At 39.6% G+C, this 18,552-nt stretch overlaps 1 protein-coding gene across 3 annotated transcripts in view; it reads right to left on the bottom strand.

The window, feature by feature from the left end:
- The window catches only part of TAF3 (TATA-box binding protein associated factor 3), a 152,947-nt gene that overhangs the window by 17,802 nt on the left and 116,593 nt on the right, over positions 1-18,552 (bottom strand). For 2 of the 3 annotated variants that reach the window (XM_082619574.1, XM_082619573.1), the window contains exon 4: positions 9,652-9,734. In XM_082619574.1, the coding sequence (XP_082475700.1) occupies positions 9,652-9,734 (83 nt within the window). Of the gene's footprint in view, positions 1-9,651; positions 9,735-15,923; positions 16,886-18,552 lie in introns of those variants that run through there. The other variant, XM_082619575.1, reaches the window with a different exon arrangement.

Here is an 18,552-nt window from a genome sequence, read left to right on the forward strand (position 1 = left end):
CTACCCTTGGGTGGCTGGGTTCAAGGTGAATGGGGCACACCCTCAATTTCCAAGAAACGGGGGAAGACAGTCACATAGAGGTAGATTGATAAAGCATACGAAGTTGAACAATTTGGATGAAAACAGTGTATTCTGGGCACTTGGCAGAAGGATGGCTAGCCTGGGGTAGGGGTGGGAAGGTGGGCTGTGATCACTTTCCCTAATGACAAGTGACAGTTTTAAAAGATGAATACGAGTGACTCCGATGAAGAGGCAGGGGGGCGGAGGCATTTGAGGCAGATGGGACAACCTGAGAAAAGGAATAAAGATGCAAAGCATCCTGTTCTGCATGGGAAAGCGTAAGCAGTTTGGAAGTGCCACAACATATAAAGCATAAGGTTCTAGACAGATTGCTCTGGAGGGACTAAGTATGGAGAACAGTTCTGAGAGGCCACAGGAAAGGAGAAGAGGGTAAGGAACTGACAAATATTGTCGGTAAGGTGGGGAGGGGCTAGGGACTGGTTGGTTGTCGGGTGGGTGAGGGGTTGGGATTAAGGGAGGGAGGTATCCCCCTGCCTTGGGTTTCTGTGATGCTGGAGCTTTTACAGTTAGAGGGTAGAGCTTAGAGCTCAGATGGGTATAGGGTGATCGGCGCTGGGTACTTGATTTGAAAAGTGGAAAACTGAAAAATCTGTTATTCTCTCTAGGAGGCAAAATAGCTCCAGTAGCTAAGGGCATTTGTGTTTCTGAGCTGAAGGCATCTTTGCTTGGCGGGGGAGGCAGTTCCAGAGGCCTGTGAATAGGCATCAACATCTTTCCTCCTCTGGTGCTGATGACTACTTGTGTCTAGACAAGGAGGAAGGACCCAAATTTGAAGATGGTGACTGGGAGGTGTAAGAGTTCAGGTGACATTCAAAGGAGACCTCACAGGAAAGGGTCTTTCTCTTTCCTTAAGTTTTGTTCAAAACAACACTTTTGGAGCTGGGAGACATTCATGTCTTAATTTTCAGATGTCCCGTCTGGTGATATGACATAAATAAAATGTCCCAATTCTCCCAGTCAGAGTGCGTTTGTCTAATTTCAAGTTACTCTAGAAACTAAGACAGCTTGAAAATGAAGGCTCTGATCTCATCATCAACAAATAAAAAGCACAGGGAGTATAAGGTTGGGGAAATAATGGTGTATTCAATTTGGAAAGGCCATGTTTGAGGTGCCTCTGGTCTTTCCAGACTTTCTAGCAGGTAACTGGGCAGACTAGTCTGCATTTTGGGGAGAAATCTGAGCTGGAAGTAAAGATTTGGGAATCATCATCACCTAATTTTGAAAAGAGTGAAAAAGAAACTTTAGGGAGAAAGAACAGAGTAGTAGGCCAAGGGCAAGAAGAGAAAGAAAAAGTCATCAAAGAAAGATAGAAGCAACGATGGAGAAAGAGAATCAGATGCACGTAGTACCAAGGAAAACAAGGAATAGAGAGTTTCATAAAGGGCTTGGTGGGAACAACGGTATCTGAAAAGCAGGAAGGATGAAGTCACAGGCCTGCAGCACCGCCTTGGGACGCATTTAATCATCTTAATGAGAAGCTTCAGAAAAGTCTCCAGGGCAGAAACCAGAGTGTAGGGAGTTTAGGAATAAAACTGGAAAAAAAAATTGGAAGAAAGTACATACAAGGAATATGCTTTGAGAAGCAAGAATGAGAAGAGGAAGTTACATGGCCTTTCCCTCATCTAGAGGGGGAGGCTGGTGAAGGTGGGAAGGTTTAGGATGGTAGAACCCAAGGCTGAAGGGAAGATACCAGAAGGAAGGAGAGAAAGATACAGAGGAGAAGAGATAAGGAAGGGAAAGAACTTCCGGGGTCGGGGGGGGGGGGGAGGGCGGGGTCAGGAAAGGTGGGGATGGAGAAGGAGCTGGTCCTGAAGATCAGGAGGGATGCTGGGCTCCTTGCTGGACCCTGGAGGACAAGCCATGAGGACAGATGCAGCTCTGGAACCCAGAAGAGTAAATCCAAATGGGGTAACGCGGCTAGTCAGTCCCCATGGTGATGTGTCCCTCAACCCAACCCATGTGTTCAGACTACGGCAGCCACATTTGAAAAAGGTTGCAATATTCTAAATGAGCGGTTCCCAACCTTTTTGGCACCAGGGACTGGTTTTGTGGAGGACAATTTTTCCACAGACAGGGGGTGGGGGGCAAGTGGGGGGGGTTGGTTCAAGCGATGGGGGCGGCAGATGGGGCTTCACTTGCTCACCCGCCGCTCACCTTCTGCTGTGCGGCCCAGCTCCTAACAGACCATGGACTGGTACCGGTCCGCGGCCTGGGGGTTGGGGACCCCTGTTCTAAATCAGAGGTCGGGCAGTGACACAAATTTCCATCTCACGAGCTACGAAAGCTGGAGTGGCAACAGGAAGGAAGAAGCATCACACTACGCCTCTAAAGTCTCTATGTAAGTATGTTAATGTTATAGCCCCTAAAAAGACAGGGAACAACAGAATGCAAAGAATTTAAATTTTCTATGTTGCTGTCAGTAATAGTACGAGTGTTCTCATCAGTAGGTATACATTCTCTTTAAACACTAGAAGTGTGAGTAGTTTGATCTTTAGGGGAAATTATAGTCAGATAGTATCCAAAAGGTTACCATGATATAGCTAAATTACCTCTGCCTGTCACAGGTTGAAGAACATTTAAATTCTGGAAGTCCGCATCAGCTTTGTCTAGATAACAAATCTTAAGTACCTTCCTATATTCACTCAATTAGTGATTTTGGGCCTTGATAACACTGCAGGGAGAAACTTTCCAACTATCATTCAAATCATATCTAAAAAGGTGGTCATAAATATTTTAAAACCTAAGTGAACTAATAAGACCTAGACCCATTAAGGATAAGATCTTTTACAACAAATTAAATAAAACAATTTATTGAAGTCTGGACTCAAGATAAGCTAGATTTACTAGCTGACCTTTTATTCATTTAAAGAACAAAATTAGCTCTAATTGCATTAGAATGGAATCCAGTAAATTTTCCCCAGTCTCGTAATGTGGCATCCATGTAAGGACTGTTGTAATTGTTTACAAGTAAGATGGAAATGCTTTGATTATAATCTTTCCAGTTGTTTTACTGGGTAGTAAAAACATTTCCCAAAACCTAAAGCCAGTTTTTCTGACAGCATACTATTTTCTTCTCTTTAATATACTGCATCTTTGGTGTTAATCAACAAACTATCATGTGCCAGAGGAAGAAATTAAACTGGGGGATTCCATCATAACTTTAGCTCAGTAAAAATGAGAGAGTGATATATGGAGGTTAAGATATCCTAGTCTGGAAAAATCAGAAAAGGGCTGAAGATCCGAGCAAGAAAAATTTGAACCACCTGCTTCCTCTTGGAATTATAACTGAGATATATGGGTTTGGGTCTGTTGAATTTATAAGTATAAAAGTTAGCAAGAATAATGTATACCACCCACAATTTGTGTTCTCATTGTTCAGCTGCTAGGAAGTTTCATTTGTAATGTTACCATCTTTCACTAGCATTAAAAATAAGTCACTTCTGCCTGGAGGGGTGGGATAGGGAGGGTGGGAGGGAGACGCAAAAGGGAGGGGATATGGAAACATATGTATATGTATAACTGATTAAATTTGTTATAAAGCAAAAAAAAAAAAAAGTCACTTGCCATAAATTTTAAATACAGTCACTCAAGATTTTTATTCTTATTTGTTTATTTATTTTTTTTGGGGGGGGGGTCACTGTTCTTTTTTTTTTTTCGGTACACGGTCCTCTCACTGTTGTGGCCTCTCCCGTTGCGGAACACAGGCTCCGGATGCGCAGGCTCAGCGGCCATGGCTCACGGGCCCAGCCGCTCCGCAGCATGTGGGATCTTCCCGGACTGGGGCACGAACCCGTGTCCCCTGCATTGGCAGGCGGACTCTGAACCACTGCGCCACCAGGGAAGCCCTGGGTCACTGTTCTTGTTAGTTAGCTTCTAATATAGGCAAAATAACCTATGAAATGTTTCAGTATCAGTGGCAAGTTAACTAGGGCAAAACAAAACTATCAACACTTTTCAATCTCTCTCTCTCTCTCTTTTTTTTTTTTTAAATCAAAGCAGACAGTTTTATCGGAAGGGAAACAAATTAAAAATAGAACAAAAGGCCTTCCAAATCTGACAGGATGATGGTCTGAAATGTTCTTAGTCTTTATTTCTAAAGGACCTTTTTTTAACCAATCAGCTTCCTTGCTCCGCCTCCTCAGTATACTTTTATAAAAATATGAACCTGATTGCCTTTCCCTAAATAAATAAGAACATATCAATTGTTTTTGCCTGCCCCTCATCCCGTATTCTGGTAGGAGAGTCCTTCTTTCTTTCTGGAACCTAACATTTCCCCTTCTAACAGGGCTCTCCCCCCTCCCACTGGGGCTGGTTCCTGGATGGGAACCCACAGCAGATGCTGTGAAAGGGGGGGGCGGGCAGTTCAGCCTGTGAGCACTAAGAACCACACCAGCCAAGAGCAATTTGCACCATCTTTGCCACCACACAGAGGTTAGAGGGAGAAAAAGAAAGTGAACAGAGTCTTAGTGACACTTTTTGAATCCTTGTTACCACTTTGCCTAAAGCCAGTTTCTTTGAGCTAGTTTGATTAGGGTTTCTGCTACTTGCAACCAACAGTCCTGACTAATACAAAGAGAAAGTGAGTGTTTCAACTAGGGAAGGGAAGACTCCTTACAGAGGCACCTTCACTGAGTGTGCGTCTATGTTACATCCTTGGATCAGGGGTTGGTGTAAGAAACAGTCAAATAAAAAAAAGGTGTTCTTGCCATCTGGTTCCTTATGGAAATAAAATTTCAAATTTAGTGTCTTCAAAAACTTTGTCTCTCCTGAGATACTAAGAGGTACCTTCCTTTTTAAAACTGCATTTCACTCTGCACTTATTGCTAGGAAGCCATAATCATATTTCATGTGCAGTCATTTGCTTCTTTTTCCTCTCCTTGGCCTTGGTTTCCTAGTATTTTCTAGTATCTTTATGATCTCTCTTTAAGTCACCCTTAAATTTGTTTAGACTGGAAAAAAAATCTACATATGAATAAACGACATTTTAAGTGTAGGAAAAAATGTAGAAAGTGAGATAAAAATCATTTGCTATTATTTTTCTAAAGAACTTGTCACTAAAACACCACTATACACATTTCACCTATTATATGTCTTTCAGTGAAATCGGGCTACATAAAAATATAAAACGCTTTCTTTAAAAATATTTTAAATGGTTATTTTTGTAATTGCCCATGGTTATCCTCTATTTCTGGCTGTCCTATCAAAAACAGTTAATCAGAAAAGTTTGGATCACAAAAAAGACAACAAATACCTGTACATATTTTACATTTTTAAAGGTTGAACATTATTTTTCAAGATTAGTGAGCCAAGTTTTAGCTCCCATTTTTATAGCATATATAAATAATTTAGAAATTACAAGTATTAAGAAGCCTCCTCCCAGGCATAAACTAAACTCTGTAAACTGCAATAAAAAAACGGAATTACTTACATGAAAAAAAAAGCGTCCAATTTTCAGCACCTCTGCTAAGAGAGGTCTGATTAATGAAAGAATTTCCTGAATTATAAAAAATACATAATACCATGAGTATTATAATACTCATAGCTGTGGTGATAAAATGTTAGCAGAAGGAAAACTGTAATTTCCAGCAGTAAGGTGGTCATTGAAAAATATCTCAGCATAATTTGCATATTTTGGGAAAAGGATTAAACTTGTGAAAGAGAATACTTATTGTGACCTCTCAGACAAAAGAAAATTTAGGATTATTAATGATAATGATATTGTTTTCGTGAAAGGTACCATAAATGATTCTGTGTCACTTGATCAAATACAGTATCTAACTGGAACAAAAACTGAGCCTTACTGGATTTTTGGAGGGGCCCAATTCATTACCCCCTCCCTGGTGAGCTCACTGAATAAGGGCAGCAATGTCCTGAGAGCAGGACCAGCTCCCAACTTCTCCAGTACAGTAACCCTACCGACCAGACCAAAGCTCCCTGGCGGGAGAGCCACTCCGCCCTCGGAAGAGCCAAGGAACAGATGGAGAAAAGGACAGAGCTGCCTCCCCAGTGCCAGGGAGACGACAGCATTAAAGATACATTTGAGAAATGTGAGGGGGAAAGAATGCTTAACCCCCTAAGCACTACCATTATTCACCCCCAAATCTTTACAAACCTTGAGCTTTTTTCTTAATACTTTACCAATACCTAAAGTTATCTTTTTTAATGAGAAGCTCCTTTAACAGAATTTTGAGCTTTATAAATATAACCACACATTTAATGTTCTGCCACGTCTTTCCCAACAATCCTATCTAAACAGTCCCACCCCTAAGGTACTCCCTTCCTCACGTTACTCTGCTCTATTTATATCCTTCATAGAAATAAATAAATGAACAAATACCGAAAGTTAGCCCAATTTTTCTACACTTGCTCAAAATAAAGGGATGGTAAAACTGGGATAACAAATAACATGGCGACTGTGCTGCCATGTGCCCATCCCACAGTGGACATTACACGCACTGTACTCTCTGCCACCAAGTCCAGTGGGACCTCAAAATCCTGATCAATATGGCTCCAGGTGCTGCTCCTGGGCAAGCTGAAACCTACCTGCTTTCTCAGCATCAAGGCAAAACTTGACTGTTGGGCCATACTCAGTTATTTAATGATTTATTTGAATGTGTTGTTTCTCCCCATTCATATCACCCCCACAAACTACGGATGTTGAGATTGTAACTTCAGGGTTAGTATTTTAGTTTCATCTTCAATACAGACTAACAAGAACTCTGGGTCCCCATTACTGGGAGACCTATTAAAGGAATTTGAGGTCCTTGTAAAGTCACCCTGAGTTTTAACACTATCAGAAGGAGGCACTGGACTGACCACAGACCCTTTAGAATCCAGTTTCCAGGCACGTTAAATGAAGGGGAAAACAAGGGCCCTCTGTCTGGCTTCAAGGGACAATAATAGAGAATAGAGGAAATAATCTAACCTCAAAGTACCTTCCTGGATCACGGGTCAAAGGCATAATTTCTTTATAAGATTTAGAAACTAAATATTGTCTTAAAGATCTTCCAACGAGAGTGTATAATTTGAACCCTGTAAAGCTTTTTCTTTTTCCTGTAGTTTCAAAAGACTCTATTCTCTGCCTGTTCTTTAGCAGTAAACAACCCCTCCCCCTAGACTATTCAAACTCCTCCATTTGAATGCTAGTCTGCTCATTAATTCCACTTCAAAAGAGCATCACTACAACCCCCCCCCCACCCTCGGCTGTATACAAACTAAGAAAAGGCACATTTATATGAATCTACCATCTCTTTTCCATTATTACTGCCAAGGAATAAGCCACGTATCCTTATGCTATGACAATAAAAGATTACTTTTAATTTCATATAATTTTTATGTTCATAAAATGTTACCTATCCTTCTTTTTTTTCAACCATTCTTGGCTTGTGAGTCATAAAAAACAGACAGTAGGATGGACTGGCCCATGGCCATAGTTTGCTGACCCCTGATTTAGATTTAAAACAAAAAACCAGAAAACAAGTTAAAAAAAAAAACCTTACTCATTAACTTATATTTTATATAAAATCCTATTGCTATGTGACTTGGGCCTCTTTTTCTCTCTCTTCTTAAGTTTAAAATGTAATATATTTCACTTAAGTTATTCCTTTGTTCATTATAAGTATTTCCTTGTGTCTGACTTTGGTCAAGTGATTAATTATTCATATGATATGGGAGTTATTTACCTAAATGTCAGAAAGTTTACATGTTACATAAAGTTATACTTTCAAGGACAATTTGTCTAGAATGTCTGGGTACTATAACTTCCGTAATACTGAACATTTTGTTCCAGAGTCATAGGATCTATTTCTCACATCTTCCAATATCTTAGGTATATGAGTGATTTATTGAGAGGAAAAGAAATTACTCAACAGAATAACTGAAAGATGCTTAAGGGTAGATGAGATGAATATTATTATCAGTGCCTTTTTACAAACCTTATTTCTCTAAAGGAATAAGCAAGCCAAACTTCCGTGTGAAAGGAAAGATGAAGTAATGGTGAGTTATGAGAAAACTGGAATAAATATGAACGGGTAGGAGAAAAGTAGTTGTCCAATGATAAATAAGAACATCTTCCCTTTAGAGTAGTGAACCCAAGTACAGGATTTCCAAGGAGATGGTAGGTACAGTTATTTTGGTTGGGTCTCTTTGTTAACTAGCCCTCTGTCCTCTGATGGCTGAGGGAGAAGGATGTTACTAAAATTTCTGTAGGTAGGATAGAGGGCACCAGCACCAATATTTGGTCTAAAAAGAGCTCAATCTACAGTATTTTTGTTATGTTTTCTAAGCTTGTCAGCAATACTACTGCCTACTGTCTAGGTCTCTACTGGCACAACCAAAATGAGTAACGTGGAAATTACAGATAATTTAGGTAAGAAAAGCACAAACTATTCAGATTTTCTTCTTTCAATATTCAGAAGAATATACACACTCCTAGAAGGCCATGTTTGCCCTACACCACCACTCATCAGAATGATGCTGGGATTTTTCGTTGTATTACACTTAGAACTAACAGAAGCAGCGACTGCATAAAATACACGCTACACACAAACTTTAAGATGGAACGAACCATGAGAATGTAAAGCAAATTTCCTGTTGCCTACTCTACCTACTAAATAAATAAGTTCATGGCTACTACTTTCATTTTTATAGCTAAAAACTGAATGAAAGTTAAATGCCTTGTAAGCCTATTTTCTACATAATATTTGATTGTTTACAATATAAACTAATCCATTTTCAGGCTTACTGGTAAAAAGTAAGGTTGTAAACTTGTACTTTGAGCTTGTAAAATTCATTTAAATGATGTATAATATGATTTTTAGAAGAATGATTTTCAACATGATTTACAAAAAAAAAATCAATGCTTCATTACCCTACTAGGATTATATAATAGCACTTAGGCCTTAATTCATACCCTCAAAATGAATAAAAGAAACATAGCCAACTAATTTACTTTGAAGAAGGGTGGGTGGATGTGATGATTCCGTGAAAATTAAGAAAATAAACAGTAAACATGGGGTTTACATTTCCAGTTCTCTCTTAAAAAAAAAAAGAGCAGACAATTCAGACTTCAGTTGTTACTATTATATACTGTTTCACCAAGCCTTTGGCAGTATCCTTGTTTTATATGCACAGAATAAAACCATGTGCCATCTGAGCAAGAAAAGAATCTTCATTCTTTGTCCTGGTGACAGAGAATACACACTTGAAAAGGTTTAACATTATATCCACCTGGGCGTAACATGGTAGTCAGTCCATTCAATACATAGTTTCTTATTTTTCAGATAACCAGAGCCTTACAAACTATGCAGAAACAATGTCTTGTGCTAGTCTTTACAAAAGAGAAAAAGTGCCAGAAAAAAAAAAACAACAAAGAAACAAAGGATCCTATATGTTGAACAAAACAATAAGCATTAACTCTGAGGAAGAAACCAATAAAAATTTGAAAATGAAGACTTCTCAAAATACAGCTTGACCCTACTACATATTCACACTGGGAAAAGGTCTATAAGGAAAGAGTAGTGAAGGTTAAGTTCCATCTATTGCACTCTAACTGGAAAGGTCTGTACTTACATTTTGTCTTGGCCAGCTCCAACTCTGAGAGTCAATCTGGGGATCACTGGGCTTGGGGCTGGGACCACTGGCTCCACTTTTATCTGTTGAAGATATTATGTTAGAGTCAAATACATTTTTTTCAACAAAAGTACCTCCTCCCTTTTCTCCTACTTCCTCATCTCCACAAACTTGATAAGCCTTTAAGTTTCAAATGTGCCTAAAATGCTAGATGTAAAGATAAACTGGGCTATTTTGTTTTCGTTTCCCAACAACTGAAGGCTACCAGGCAACATGGGAAATTCCATAAACTTTAAACACTTTAGTAAATATGGGAGTTATTTCTGCATTTTCTTAGTTTTGACTAATTTCTTGTCTTTTATTGTTAGAATTTTTAAACAGAAACTGTTACCTGGGTCATTCAGTGGAACGTTTAAGTAACTGCCAGACTTAACAAAAACAGAAAAAAATGCAGTCATAGCTTCACTATAAGATAAAATGAATCTATTTACGGGTCTTGAAAAACATTAAACTCATCTCATGTTTACAGTGTCATAAAAGAAAACCAACACACCAAGTGTAATTACAGCACTGGACTGTTCCATTTTTTGGCTAGCAGAAAAATGATCCAAAATATTGTACAAGACAAAACGTATTTATTTAGAAAGAATTTATGGCAAAGGCAATAACTGCTGAGTAAGTTGAAGATCTCACAAATATTTGAGCTAAAAATCAGAAAGGGAATACACAAATTAAGTATGGTGTTAAAGGGATTCTCCACAACTTCTGGCTTGAAGATCCTATATAGAACAATTGACACTTTGAATGAACAAAACGAACAAGAGATGTGCAGTTCAAATTATTATCTACATCAGAGTTTTCCGGCATTTTTGGTGGGATGGCTCCTTGGTGGTCCCAGGCACAGCCAGATGTTTAACATCCCTGGCTCGGGTACAACTACATGCCAGTAGGACACTGCTAGTCACTGTGACAACTAGTGAAAACCACTGATTTATATATTTCAAGCTCAAGAGTTAAATCATAACAGTGCAGTGGTTCTAAAGGGGAAGGAATTTATAACATAGTGCTCAGTATAGTATATCACATAATCAATGTATTGCACATTGATCAAATCTATCATTTTTTTCATATGTTTTTACCTGCCCCCTTCTTGAGTTGTTGTTTTTTTTAATCCCACCGTCACATCAAGATCTATGACTTCGATCATTCTCTTGAACAGTGCATGGTACGCAGGAGGTACTCAACCAATGTCTGTTGAATGAACCACTTATCCTGCAAGCACCCTCAACTCCCTTGCCTCTCAGTCATTTCACCATTCATCCAGGACCAATCTAAAATCATTCTCTAGGGCACGGAGTAATTCCAAAGAAAATATTTAAAACTGTACAAACTTCTGCCATCAAAACTCCAATTTCATCTGTGCCTTTAATACTTTCTGCTTATTTGGATCCCAGCTAAACTAGTTAAGAGCAGAGACCATGCCTGTTCTGTTTGTTGCTATTTCCCAGTGCCTATCGTAGGGTCTGACACATAAGTGCTTAAGATATATTTTAAAAATGAATCGGAAGCAATTATTTACAGCTTTTAAGACCCATCCCATGAGTTCCTTCCTCTTTTGCCCTTCAAACCCCACAGGAAAAAATACTGAGGCCACTAAGCAGAACTCCTTCAATTCCCTACAAACTTCTCTGCGCTCACAATTACACTAGAGTCCATCTCCTCCAGTCTTCGAAAGACTTCCTTATTTGTAGCATCTTCAACTTCTCAGTTCCACTCATTATTTTCATCTAGCTTTCAAATGCGCTCAACTCCATCCTTTAACAAACTTACCTCCCCTTCAACCTCTCGCTGACGACCTCTCACACTTTCTAGTCTCCACTTCATCGTCTGCATTTCTCCATTTCTCCTTCATTCCTCACCCAACTCCACTCTACTTTCTGGCCCAACCACGCCACTAAACCACTCCTTCTAGACACTCAATCTTTCCGAATGTCCCGTCTGTTTCTTCACTGAGGTCTTCATCACGCTCCTTCCCTGTCCCTAGCAAAGTCCTCTCCTCTCGTCATCCCATGATTTCTCCACTGACCTCATCCATGTCCATGGTTTCAATCCTAAGTTGTTGTTTTTTTTTAACTTTTTTTTTTTTTTTGGCCATGCCACGTGGCTTGCGGGATCTTAGTTCCCCCACCAGGGATCGAAGCCAGGCCCCCTGCAGTGACAGCACCGAGTCCTAACCACTGGACCATCAGGGAATTCCCTCAATCCTGTTTTCAATATGGCATGTCTTCAACATCTCCCTCTCTAGACCAGCACTGATTGGAACTAAGACCAAAACATAATGCTGCCCACTGAACATTTTCAGCTAAATATCCTATAAGGATTTCATCTCATTACATCTAAATCTTAACTTATCAACTCCCCCACGAAAACCTGCTCCTCTAAATGGTCTCACTTTTGGCAGATGTCTCTCTTATTTGCCCAGTTCTTAGTCCAGTGGTTTTCCTCAAGGCCTCGGGGGTCAAGGGTCACTGGGGAGGGGGAAAATTTTTGTGTCCACTTTCTCCTCTATTGTTTTTGAACACAGGGTTCTATATCTAAACAAATCTGAAAACCAGTGGTCTAGCCTATTTTGTAAACTACTAAGGCTTCTATATTTTTCTCACCATTCTGTGTTATCTGTGGGAAAATAAACAAATACATCCAAAACAAACATTTATGAAACACTTAATGTTTGCCCGGCACTGTGTTTGGCTATTATCCAGATGTTCTCATTTAGGTTCTTTAACAAACCGGTTGGGGTATGGTTTCCATTTTACAGAGAAACTGATCATACAAGAAGCAACCATTTTTCCTTTCTTTCCTGTTTCTTTTTCCTTTTCTGTTTTCAGGTCACAAAAATAGCAAAACTAGGACTGAATACAACTTTTTTTAATTCAGAGAATGAAAAATTATATAAAGTTCCTATATTTCTTCAATTCTAAAAAATTTTAGGATCACACTCCTAATTGACCTGAGTACTGGGAGTAATATTCCATGTTCCTTCAACCCACAATACTATTATTGAAGCACTTAAATAACACTTTCTTAAGCTTTATTAAAAAATAAAGCTCTTTGCCCTAACTTTCAAAAAATCTTCTTCACTATTATTATGCTTCACATTGTATTTTGATCCATTGCTATTACCACACTACACAATAATTATAACTTAACCTGTACAGCACTTCACAAAGTGTGTCCTATACACATAATCCAATTTGATCTTCATAACTCTATAAGGTAGGTGTGGAAGCTATTATTACTCACATGTACTAAGGGCTCAGAAAGATTAAGTGGTTTGGCCAGTTACAAAGTTAGTAAGTAAATGATTGAAATCCAGTTCTCCTGGCACCAAATTCATCCTCTGTTCTACCATACTACTCGTGACTCTTTGCCAAACATTTCTGAGTCCTTTTGTCTGGTAATGCTGATGTCTTGCATGGAGCTATTTAGTTTCTTTGTCAATGTCTTTTATGATGAATGACATATACTTGTGAGATGTCTAGGGTACATTGTAAAATATATTTTTTTCTCTCTGTTATTTACACCATGTAACAGGTGTAAACGGGACTGTCCCAGGCAAACCAGGACATATTGCAACACTACCTAAAAATAGTTAAATACTTTAATTTCATTCTTAAAGAAGTTAAAGCAGATTTAACTTAAAGGTAAAATTCAAGCAAGCATAGATAAAGACCAATAAGGATGCTAACAATGTAGATATAGAAAGTACAGTTTCTAAATAAAAATTTCTCACCAGACTTTTGTTTATGTTAACTTTATCTGAATGCCCACTCAAATAAAAACACAGGGATGTTTCCTACAATCATGAAATAATTTCTCATGTGTCCATCCCAGCAATCAACAAACTAAATGACAATGACTTCAATTACTTACCGCCATCTTTTAATGGCATGAAGCGAAAATCTGGGGGAAACACGAGCTTGTAAGGGTTAAAATAAAAGAACAGTACTTTAGAGCGATGCTGAGAATTGGGGCACGCAGAAGAGCATTTACAGTGGATTACTAAGCTTCCCAATTCACCAAAGAGGCAAAGTCCAGTAATATAAGACTCCTTTGTAGCTAACTAAAAATACATTGTCAGTGGATTTGTCCAGTTTTATGTATAAGCAATACTTCTTTCACCTGAACTAATACTAGTAGTCATATAAGCCCCTTATTGCCATGTGCTGCATTTTTTTTGCTAATCTTCAAGGATTTAGCTTCTTTGCCACATACCTCAGGGCACCAACTGATAAAGCTCTAACTCTCCATTTTTCCGGGACACCAGCAGTGCGGCCTTGCAAAAAATGAAAATCGCTCAAGAGATTTAAAGGGGAAATTTATTTTTAAAATCCTGACTTGAAGCAAAGAGGTGGATTTTTAAAAAGCTTATCTATAAGGAATCAGTTTAAATTTAAATTCTATCTTGGAACTCTTTCATGCATTCCAGCTTTAAAGTTTATCTTCTGACAGGGACTTTCTGCAAAGGTAATGGGCAGCTTTGTCAATATAATCTGGCCAAGTTTTACTTTCTATTTTTTTAAATGTTAAACTTCTTTCATTAAAACAAAACAAAACAAAACCTATGTATGTGTGCTAGGTAGGGTGGCAGCAAGTTCAGCCAGCACTAGTTCAGATGTCTATCTATGCTAATATGTCAGAAAAACACCCAGAAATACTACTGGTGAAAAGCTGAATTTAAAAACCGAATATTTTAGATGCTGAACTATGACAAATGGTAACCATCCTGTTGTCTTTCTTAACGATGAAAGTCTGTGCATTATTTCCATTCAGAAACATAGTCTAACACTGATAGACTGTTTAAAATATTCAACAGACAGAAGATCTACGGCTGTGGTGAAGTATAACAAGTGGGATCCCGCGAGGACAATGAAACAGGACTCGGGCTTTCAGTAAGTGTTCAGTTCATTCCTCTGAAGCCTTGGGGATGGACTTCAGGAAACTTCGATAAATTCAAACATACTCACTTAAACATTAAGTTACTGGCTTCCCCTTGGAACAAATAGTTATAAGAAACAGCAGGGAATATTTCCCCCTTCTTACTGGGGTTATTTTATTTACTGAAAACCCTTCATTTCACTAGTTAATCATGAAAGCTGATGAGAAAAGGCTGGAAACGCGTCAACAGTACTTTACATAGAAAGGAAAGACGATGGAGACCTTGTCAAAGGCACAAACCAGGAAGACCACTTCTCATTTTCTAAAAAACAAACTGTTTAAGTTCAATAAAAGATTATTTCAGGGCAGATGCTAAGGGATTTGGGGATAGACTGGAGAAACATGAGACATTTTAATTGTTCTGATGACTGAAATCATTCAAGCTTTGAGGACCGCCACTGCCTGTCCTTAAAAATATGGCAGCTGAAAGGGAGCTCACTATGGGCTGATCAGGGACTAAAGTTTTCTAAAAATCACGATGGCCCTTTACTCTAGATTGTGAGCCATTCTCATCCCCCTCACCAGCTTCCATCATGGGCCTGAGAAGCCCACGGGCTTTAACCAGACAGGCCTGGGTCATGTCACAGCTTGTCTGCAAGTTACCCTACCTCCCTGTGCAGTTTTCTCAACTGAGGAACAGGAGCAACGGTCTCACCCCCTCAGAGCTGTTGGCCAGGCCTGACAAGGACCAAGCGGACTCACTCATTAAATACCAAGTGTGTGCTGATGTCATTTACCATCTGGGTTAGTTCACTTAATTGCCAATGTTAGCTCAAATAAAACAATTGATCAGCCAACAGGAGAAAAACGGGGGTGGGGGCGTGGGGCACTCCATTACAGAAGTATGAGCTTTCCATTATAAACAGATCCCAATTATCTCTGGGTTGATTATCAGCGTTATTGGTTATTGTAAAGAAACTGGATTGTCAGAGTCCATGTATCTTAAATGACACAAACTAGTCTTCACTCAGTGTTTCCTATGAGAAGGCAGAAGAGAAAGCCTTTTAAGCCAAAATATTCTTAGAGCACATATAAAAACTATTGTTTTTAAACAGAGGGAAAGCATACTTTATAATGATGCGGTCTCTTCCCGGTGTCGAATGGGAGGAGGGAGAGAGGGAAGGAAGCAGAGGGTCAGAGGTTAGGAGAGGCTGGTGAGCAACTAAGAAGTGGCAGAGCTGAGACCCAAAACCAGGTCAGTCTGACTGCCAAAGCCCAGGCTCTTCAAGGCCCAGTATTGGGCCCTTTTAGCTACAGTCTGTGACGTCATCGTTTTGGGGTGAAACTCTACCAGGTCTTCTCAGATCATACTCCAATAAGAGCATAAAGACATATTTCCAAGTTCGACAGATGGATTTTGGCTTGTCTTCTATACAAGGTTATATGAACCTTCAATTCCACTAACATAAACGAGACATTTTCTTATTTATTTTTTTACTGAAAATACCACAAGTAAAAAGAGCCATGGTTTGAAATAAAGTAATGTAATACATACACTGACACAAACACAAACACAAAATTATAATAAAAATTTAAACTGCTCTGAAATTTTCTATTAGGTTTATCACAGCTAAAGCTATTATGGTCAAGCTTGTGACCGTTTAACACGTTGCTCTTAGTATGTTTTCCATAAAAAGTTACTTTGGTTCTACTTGAAACAGACGAAAGACAACATTTCTAACCCTGACTGATGCATATTACTGCCCATAAAGGGGAATTAGAAGACTGCATAAATCGCCATACTCTGGATTATTACCACTACTAGAAAAATGATTTTTCCTTCTGAGGGTGCATCACTGAACTAGGTGCCACAAATTATTTCACTTAATCCATTTTTAAGTTAAATGTAGGAAAGGAGAGTGGTTAAGAACATTAGTTATAGCAGCTGATGATGGCCTGGGTTGAAATTGTGGTTCCTGTTCAACCACTTATTGGGTGTGTGATCCTGGGCAAATTTATTCATCTCTCTAAGCCTCAGATTCTTATCTTAAAGTGACAGTAATTACAGTATCTACCTGATAGAGTTGTGATAAGGAACTAAACTTATATATGGTGTTTAGCATACAGTAAATACTCAATAAATGTTAACTATTACTCTCTGCAGTTTTTTAAAAAGTGTTATTATCATATCCCACTTTAAAGACGAAATGCTGGGAAATTCCTTGGCGGTCCAGTGGTTAAGACTCCATGCTTCTTCTGCAGGGGGTGCGGGTTCGATCCCTGGTCGGGGCATATCCTGCATGCCGCACGGTGCGGCCAAAAAGATAAAATAAAATAAAATGAAAAATAAAGATGAAATGCCTACAGATTAAAGAACTAAAACACCTGCCTCAGATCTGCCCGATTCCAAAGCCCGAGGCTCCTTCTAACTACCATGCAGATTCCCGTTTAATTAATGGGATCTTTATTGGTTCTTGTATTGATAAAAGTGGGTATGACTGGTAAAAACTTTATAGGTAGGTAAAGTAAATATGGGGAGGTTTTTCTTTTAATTGAAAAACAATGCCCTTGCTTGCTAATCCAGGTCCGTGTCCAGGACAGTTGCTTCTGTGAGCTGGTGAGGAGGAGCCGGAGGAAGGAAACCACGGCCCTCGGCCTTCTGACTGCAGACATTTTCTTGGGGCAGCTTATATACGCCTTGTTTTGATTTACTCTTGTTGTCCTCTGTGTGTATGTAAGAAAATTCTTAGATCATATGCAACCCAATTTCAGGTCTATTTTCATTTACTCATATGGCTTGATACTTAGGGGGATTAAGTGGGGTTGAAAAAAGAGAAGTCCAATGTTTAAGTTAATATCTCAATTTCTACTCCTTGTCAATGGCATCCCACAGGTTACAATAGATTTACCCTTTCCTAACTGCGCAAAGGGCTAACATTTAAAAGAATGCCCAGGAAGCAGACATAATTTTTCAACACTGGAACCACAGCTGACTCACCCTGTCACACACAGGTCAGTCACCAGGGTCCAATGAAGCAGCCGCCTCTATTCAGGTTTCTATGTTTTAGGGGTTGATTCAAAATGGAATAATAAAACTCGCCATCACCATCACCGCATTCTCCACTTATTCAGCATTTACTTATGCGCCAGAAATGGTATAAGCAGGTCTCAGATGTTATCTCATTTAATCCTCACCTAAGCCACTTGCCCAAGTTCACAGGGCTGAAAAAGTCGGGATGGGAACTCAGGTTTAACTCCAGAGACAATAACGTTTATTATTTTTAAAGCCCTGATGGCTGACTTTTGTAAGTTTTTATCTTTAAAAACTGATCCATAACCATCAAAACTGATACAAGGACTTGTATTCCTCTGTTAGGTGAAGTCTGTGCGACTCATAACTGACCCTTTGCTTCTAGCCAAGATGGTCTGAGAGACATGTCCTTGCCAAAGTCAGGTAGGTGCTGAGGAAAAGCATGGGCCGCTGTTACCAGCTAACCTGATGGGCTTTACTGAAGTTCACAGTGGCCTCTGAAACACCTCTACTGACTTTCCAGAGGTGAGATGGTGATGAAAGCAACAGTACTCTGATGTGCTGAGGGCTCAGTTGCCAAGTTACTAGGTACCTGAGGGGTAAGCGGCTAATCGCTGCCGGGCAGGATCACCAGCCGTAAACATTTCAAAACGGGAAGTAAGTCTGTGTGTAAATGACCCGGCTCTTGCTGGTTGTATGACCTTGATCCTGGACAAGTCACTCAGGCTGTTTCTCATCCATAATGGTTGATAATAATACCTGCTGGACCTGTGTCACGGGTGTGTCGGGGGAGACACTAAGGTACGTGGAAGTGTTTTAAAATCTTCCGGGTTGGGCCTCCCTGGTGGCGCAGTGGTTGAGAGTCCGCCTGCCGATGCAGGGGATACGGGTTCGTGCCCCGGTCTGGGAGGATCCCATATGCCGCGGAGCGG

The sequence above is a fragment of the Mesoplodon mirus genome, assembly GCF_964341445.2.
Source record: "Mesoplodon mirus genome assembly, chromosome: 4".
Lineage (NCBI taxonomy): Eukaryota > Metazoa > Chordata > Mammalia > Artiodactyla > Ziphiidae > Mesoplodon > Mesoplodon mirus.